At 42.7% G+C, this 7892-nt stretch overlaps 1 protein-coding gene across 1 annotated transcript; it reads right to left on the reverse strand.

Moving 5' to 3' along the window:
• Positions 1–798: 798 nt before the first annotated feature.
• On the reverse strand, positions 799–6389 carry eef2b (eukaryotic translation elongation factor 2b). The gene is made up of 13 exons (XM_039766959.1): positions 6264–6389; positions 5084–5298; positions 4808–4989; positions 4441–4652; positions 3969–4147; positions 3671–3776; positions 3210–3462; positions 2928–3123; positions 2225–2591; positions 1771–2124; positions 1500–1682; positions 1264–1396; positions 799–1113 (listed from the first exon to the last, which is right to left on the reverse strand). Exons 1-13 carry the CDS (start codon positions 6264–6266, stop codon positions 920–922), a joined length of 2577 nt encoding a protein of 858 aa, XP_039622893.1. The 5' UTR covers positions 6267–6389; the 3' UTR covers positions 799–919.
• Between the last annotated feature and the right edge of the window lie 1503 nt (positions 6390–7892).

A 7892-nucleotide genomic window follows, 5' to 3' on the forward strand; every position in this document is an offset into this window, starting at 1 on the left:
TAAAGTGTACGTCGTACCAACCACGGTCTTTTTTTGAACATGTCATCACTTGGTTTTGTACTTTTAAATGGTCAGTATCAGGTTTGTGGGCTGTAAATACTTGTCTAATTAAAAGCATTAGGTTTCTGTTAACAGAAGCCTAATGTAACACCAGATCTGAATGCAGCTCTTTAAATTTCACTACAGTTCTACTGGGTTTTTACCCACAGGACTTTCATTAGATGCAGCCAGGGAGAAAAAGCTTTTAAATTCTACCACCCTCATAATTCCAGGCATATGCCATATTTAGAAATCACAACTCTCAATGCAAGAAATGTCATCAGTTGCTCAGAGTACAGTCAGACCAATTGACAGGCCAGTACATGGATGTGGGCAGTCTGCAGTAAAGCTTTACCCATTCAAAGCTACGAGGCCAGACTTCAAACCATCAGGAGCTAGCCAGTGAGTTTTGCTGCCAGAGCAGTTAATCTGCATACCATGCTCTTACAACACCACCTTTCTGCACGGTCATCACATCATTGTTGCTGCATAATGAATTTTGTGAAAACTGATGCAGACATCAAAAATATTCAAATATGGCAACTGAAATGCAACAAGTTGTTCTGTTCACAAGATACAAGTCAGGCATCACAACCCCTTATACAGCATGTGAAATTGGCCAAAATCAAGTGTATGCCCAGGTTATGCTTTTCAAATGAAACCTTTTCAAAACAGAGAGCAAATTCAAAGACCGGTCTCTAAAGTCCCTCACACCATTGGAGTGGTTACCCATGCCAGTGAAAAATGTTCTCAAGCTCAAAATTCAGCTTTAATCTTTATTTTTTCTTTTGGCAAGGTATATTTAAACAATTTCTAAACAAGTCCACAAGACCGGATGAGCAGAGATCACAAAGAACCTGTGCCCATCACCAGAGTTCAGTTACAGCTTGTCCAGGTAGTTGTCCAGGGCTGGAATGCCCTCCTTTAAGCCTTTGCGTTTACGGGTCTCAGCCACAACTTGAGCAGGTCGGGTAGCTGCTTCGTAGGGGTCACCAGGCAGAATCTGCCAATGGTCAAATACACACTGAGGGAAGGCTTGACCACCAGTGTTGGAGCGCAGGTCTGCAGTGAATCCTACAGAGATAAGAAACCAAAACAGGTAAGATTCAGCTACCACTGCAAAGTACTGAGCTACTGTCATTTAGGAATATTTGCTATATAAATGTTACCCAAGAAACTTGCAATAATGCATCATGGACAAAGACACCCCCATAATCAACTTACCAAAGGATTCATTTACAGGCAGGTAAGCCTTAACTACAAACATAGGAGTCCCAGCCACTTGTGATTCCTCAAACACATGTCCTCGTTTTCTGTTCAATACACCATAGATTCCTCCTACTACTTGCTCAGGACACTTGACAAAAAAAAAAAAAAATCAATATCACTATATCAGGGCAACTAATCAAACATAGGGCCTTTTATTGAAGGATTTAAAAAAAAAAAAACCCAACACACACCTGAATCTCAACAAGATAGATGGGCTCCATGAGTCTGGGCTGAGCTGTCAACTGGCAGGCATATAGGACACGACGGGCAGTTGGGATGATTTGCCCACCACCACGGTGGATTGCATCAGCATGCAGAGTCACATCATGGATATCAAAGCGAACTGCTCTCATGTTCTCCTCACAGAGTGCACCCTGTCAAGACATTTACACACACAAAAAATGAGCAGCGAGATACCAGACAAGGTTATCAACAACAAATTAAAAACTGTCAAGTGCTCACCTCTTTTGTTGCCCACTGGAAACCAGCAACCACACTGTCTTTAATTTCATTCAAATACTGAACTCCCTTAGTGATATCAACCAGGACGTTGGGTCCTGTGCCATCAGGTCCGAAGCACCAGATCTTTCGTGCCTCAGACACATCCCACTCATATTTCTCTGCCAAGTAGCGGGCACGAGCCTTAAGCTCTTGCCTCGAAGAGACATCCCCTTTGTCTATATCCTCTGCCAGACCATCAGGGAAGGGTCTGGCCTTCATGAACAGACGGTTGTGTTTATTTGGAGACTTTGAGAGACACATTTGATCAGACTCCGCACTCACAGTCTCTCTGTAGGACACAACTGGGTCAGATTTCTTGAAGGGGGGGAAAAAAAAAAAAAGTTTTAGAAGATGAATACTAAAGTTATAAACTCTCAACTGCAATTTGCAACGTCCATGAAACTAAAAGATTTACCTTGAGTGGAATGCAGGCATGGTCCTCCTCTAGATCTTTAAGGCAAATCTCCAAGTGCAACTCCCCAGCCCCAGCAATGATGTGTTCTCCAGACTCCTCAATGATGCACTGCACCATGGGATCTGATTTGGCCAATCGTTTCAGCCCCTCTACCAGCTTGGGAAGATCAGCAGGGTTCTTTGCCTCCACAGCCACACGGACAACTGGGCTGACACTGAACTTCATCACCCTCATATTGTGGGCTTGCTCAAATGTAGTGATGGTACCGGTCTTCACTAGAAATTGGTCAACACCTACCAGACCCACAATGTTGCCACAAGGGACATCTTCAATGGGCTCAACATAGCGACCCATCATAAGAATGGTTCTGAAAGAGAAAGTTTGGGGTTTTGTGGCAAATGGGGAGAAAAAAAAAAAAAGTCAAGAATCACTCAAGCATATCAAGTACTCATGAATTCACCCATTTTCTGACACTCTCCCTGCTAGTACAAGGTTACATGCAGAATACCATCACAAGACACTCTAGCATGAGGCCACATTAATACCAAGCCAGATGAGTTGGTCAGGATAACTGACACCCTTGAGTGCAGTAGAAAACCAGCATTAAAATGAGAGATTTAAGGTGTGCCAAACACTGTCTTGGACCTCAAATACAGATAATTGTAAACCCATCTGACATTTTGCCCACACAAACACTTCTCACCTCTGAATTGGCTTAAGGTACAGATCTTCCTTTTTCCCAGGTGTGTAGTTTGGTCCCATGATCCTAACCTTGAGGCCAGTAGAGACTAGGCCAGAGAAAACTCTTCCAAAGGCATAAAAACGTCCCTTATCGCTAGTGGGCACCATTTTTGAGATATACATCATCAAAGGAGCTTTAGGGTCACAGTTTTTGATTCCTGAAAGATATCCAAAGGTCAGTAAATTCTGCAAACAAAGTCCACAACCTGGTAATTACAAGACTTAACAAGTGTAGAAATTTTACCCATTGCTGCCTCGTCATCTCCAGGACCCTCATACAGAAGTTCACAACGGTACCGCTGTGCAGTAACAGGAGATGGCAGGTGGATTGTAATCATTTGCAGCAGTGCCTCTCCTGCTGGCAGCCAGCGACGCATTACTGCCTTCAGCAATGGTTTACCCTCCTTGTCCTTATCTTCACTATCAAGCTTAATGTCCAGCTTCTCAATCAGCTTGGCAGTTTCTTCTTTCTTGAAGTTCATGATGGCATCAAATATCTAAGGGAAAAAAACAGGACTTACTGCTGGACAAAACTCAAACGACAGTTTAGGCAGTTTGTCAACTGCATCAGACAAGAGAGATCATCACTGAAAAGTCAGGTCAAAGTGAAGAATTCTAATCATCACACACAGATGCATCTGCTTATTACATTAGTCTCAAAGCTTGTGTACCAACAAAACTGCAGTTCATTATCTTGACAATCACCTTGAAAATAGGGTCCAGGACAAGTTGGCTGAAGGTACGAGGTAGCTTTTTACCATCGGGGGATATTGCAGTCTTACTGAATTTGCCAGCAGATGGGTCAAAATACCTAAGGAGAAGCGAGTCACAAGGAATCTGATAAGGCAAGAGTAAACTGCTTCCACTGGGCTAAGCAGCTCTGGACATTTAAAGCAGGAGAATGCCCATACACTCCTCCACCAAATACAGTGCCATAAACATATAGGACTGTACACTTGGTTTTCAGTACAGTCATTAACCCTCCTCTTGCTCATCTACTTACCGGTCTCCCCACAGCTTCTTCATCATGTCCTCCACCTTCTTGGCCCTCTCAGATGGTCCCAATTGAGCATCTCCCTTAGCAGCAAACTTGGTCACATACATTTCTGCAAACTGTTTCAGGGTGAAAGCCCAACCATGCAGTCCAGAGCCAAAACCAACAGTGCCAATCACTGGATCAATCTAATAAAGGAGTTAAAAACAAAAATACATATTAAATAGAAGCAAGTCCTAGGCTTCCAAAGGGCTGATCCTAGACAGCCTTAATTGGGGAAATAAAAAAAGTCTTCTCCAGGCAGACATTGTACCCAGTGTTATCACAAATTAGTTCCCTACAAAGCTATTAGTATTTACTCAGTAGTTTTAACTTTATAAATGAAGTTAATGAATGGATGTGGGTGACATGGGTGAGGCACTGAAACTTGGGGGCATGCTACAGTTCATTTTCTGTTTTAGTAAGTCCATCTAATACACACCATGATGTTACCCATAGGGCCTGCCTCGTCCTCGCCATAGGTGGAGATGATGACGTTGACATTCTCCACGATACGCTGGAAAGTCTGGTAAAGTTCCTCTGGTTCCAGCTGCAACTCGAGCAACGCACGGTCCATTTTGTTCATCATAAGCACCGGCTTTATACGCTCGGCAATAGCCTGTCGCAACACTGTTTCCGTCTGCACACACACACCTGCAAGACAGTTAAATTTACAATCAAAATGTAAATTGTTGCAGTAACGCTTGTTACAGAAACTTTCGTCAAATTAGTTGTTCAGAAAATTCCTATTATCTGTAGTTAAACCCGACTACCACATTTTGCCCAATGCTTTTCCAGTAGTCCCTTACCTGAAACACAGTCAACAACCACCAAGGCACCATCAGTGACACGCAAGGCAGCAGTCACTTCTGAAGAAAAGTCCACGTGCCCTGGTGAGTCGATCAGGTTGATGAGGAAACCAGACCCATCTTTGCTTTGCTTGATGAAGGCCAAGTCATTGTCAGTCAGCTCATAGTACAAAGAAATTGCACTTGAGGAAGAAAAATGTGAAGATAGGATGTCAGGCATTTAAGTTTTAGGAGGCATCCATACATTGTGTAAAACAAAGCACTAATGAAACTCACGTGGATTTGATGGTGATGCAGCGTTCCTGTTCATCCTTCCTTGTATCAGTAAACCTGGTCTCTCCAGCACGTGCAGATGCGATGATACCAGCTTTGGAGACCAAAGAGTCTGTCAGTGTGGACTTCCCATGATCCACATGAGCAATCACAGACATGTTACGGATGTTGGACTTTTTGTCCATGATTGCCCGGATCTGGTCTACTGTAAAGTTCACCTAAAAAGAAGAAAAAAAAAAAAAGCAAAAAAAAAAAAGCAGGTGAGTCTCACATAAGCCATCACTAAAACAAAATGGAAACAAACAGAACAGTAATTAAAGATTACGCACACACCCAGAATTCCATCCAGCTTAAACAGAACAACTCCTCTGACAAAGCAGGCGGACTGGTACCACCAATACCTCCCATCACCAAACACGCAAACGGATTTCAAGCAGTCCCTTTATAACTCGCTGAACTCAAAGCTAACCCAGAGACAAAATTATTAATTTTAATAGAATATCTGAAACTACATTAATGTAAAGAAACCGGGCACTGCGACATTTCTGAAGCCGAAATGCATTACGTAATAGCTAGATTGTGCCATGTTAGTTGGAAACAGGCAGAAGAGGCCCAGATCTCAAGGCCGTTAGATAACCGGCCACCTAGCACTGCGGAGTTCTACAAACGGTTACAAAACATAACTTGTTTTTTCCCTATCGCAGAATACTAGGTATCGATCGTCATCTGCGAAGGCCTCCAATGCCATCATTACAAAACAAAAGCCTGGTGCTATTCATCACACTTCCCACACCGGGTCCTCGTCGGCCTTCAGAGCGCGGGTGTGGAGCTGAATGTGTCGCATTTCATGACCAAACTAGTCTGAACATGCCAAGGACGAACACGTAAAACCAAAGAGGCATTGTAACGCTTTAAAATTATAATGGCATCCCGAAATGTAAAGTAAAACGTCGACATTGGCTACTCCACCACCGTTACCCCGACACAACACAATGCAAAGCCCTCCGCATCAACCCGGTTCTGCGTCAGGGCGGCTGCCATCTTGCGCAGACGCCGGCAGCCTTTGTGCAATCGGACATTTAAAAGTACGCAAAAAACCTTCGAATCGCTTCAAAAACGGCTTTGTGCGAGATTAGAGAAAAGATGATAAAGTACAAGTTTCGGGGACTCGATTGTCACTCACCATGATGTCGGATGGCTATGGATTTCCTTGCCAAGCCGGATCGCTGCCCACCGTTATGGGGACAGGCAGGAAAGAGGCCGCTGACGTCAGCTACGGTGCTTTTATAAAGCGGGCTGGCGCGCAACCGATGACGTCGTCGAACTCGCGCACGGAAACCATGCCGAGTGGCATATCGTGCGCGCTCCAGCGTCCGTACGTACATAATAGAGTTACGCAGAGACGTTGAGTTAATTCCGGATGATGAAATATTTAGGGACTGCAATAGTAAACCGAGCCTAAAAAACAAAACACAACACGAAAGGCCATCCATTTTCTGAATCCGCTTAATCAGATCGTAATACCCGGAAGAATGTCTCTGTATCTGCACAACTGGGCGCAGGGTAGCGCCGTTCCGCCTTTAAAAACTATCCGTATGTTTTTAGCATAAGAGCTCGTTCATTTTTGCCAATGGCATTTTTATTTTTTCATGTTTTAAGTTGGTATAAGATACGTGACCCTGTAGTTAGGATATAGCGGGTTAGATAATGGATGGATGGAAGATAAGTGACTGAAACTTAACCGAATGCAGGGAATGAAGATTAAAACTAGTATTCACACGGTGGGCAGCTTTGACATGTCAAAAACGAGGAAATCAGGAAAATGACCTCTTCAAAGTTATTTATTTCGATCCCATAGCCCGTTGTATGGTTTAGTGGCTACATTCTAAACAACAAGTGGAAACTTTAGAATTGTATTTATTTAAAATTTAAATATATAGTGAATGGCATTTGCCATGCAAAGAAAATATATTTATAAAATATACTTTAATATACAGAAATTTATATTTTCAAATCTGTTGAACTAATATACTCTAAACTATACTGTACTAGTTGGAATTACCCATTGTTGCCTGAGTATATTTGTATAACGGGTTAAGTTATGAAAGCAAAGGTTTATGTGTTTTTTAAATGGTGACCCTCCCATTCTTGCTGTTGGTCAAATCCGTCATCCATACTGCCGTTATCAATGTCTCTGGTCTCGTGAGTTGAGATTTTGTTTCTCTTTGGATCAATTGAACTCCAGAATTGCGGTAACTTCTTGCATTATTGTAACCATGAATGCTGTCATGTCGGACTCATCCTCATTCTTCAAGGTGGACAGTTCCTTGTGCCTAAATTATGAAGAAAAGCTGACAAAGCAGGAGTTAAAACAACAACCCTCGATTCTCCTTTGTGTTGCATTGCACTTTGCCTGTCGATCAGGCCCCATCCAACACCTCCTTGTAAGAGCACTCAATACTTGTTTTTAAATTACAGTAGGTAGAAGCATCCTGAGGCGGTGTCCAGGTAAGTCATGTTAAGCTCTGGTCATTTTGTCTGCTACTCTGACTTCGGTCTTTTCAGGTGTTTCACTTGCTCTGAGCCAGCAGTTGGCACTGCTAGGCAAAATGTAACACACAAGAAAAATGAATCTATTGGGGACCCCCCACTAAAAAGCCTGAAAAGCAGGAATGGATATATTTAATAATAATAATACATTTTATTTATTTGTAGGCACCTTTCTAAACACTCAAGGACACCGAACAATAGATAAAACACACATTAGAAACAAAAGTAAAATACAAAATTTAAAATCAGACAGAGCAATTGT

The sequence above is a fragment of the Polypterus senegalus genome, chromosome 10 (genome assembly GCF_016835505.1).
Source record: "Polypterus senegalus isolate Bchr_013 chromosome 10, ASM1683550v1, whole genome shotgun sequence".
Lineage (NCBI taxonomy): Eukaryota > Metazoa > Chordata > Cladistia > Polypteriformes > Polypteridae > Polypterus > Polypterus senegalus.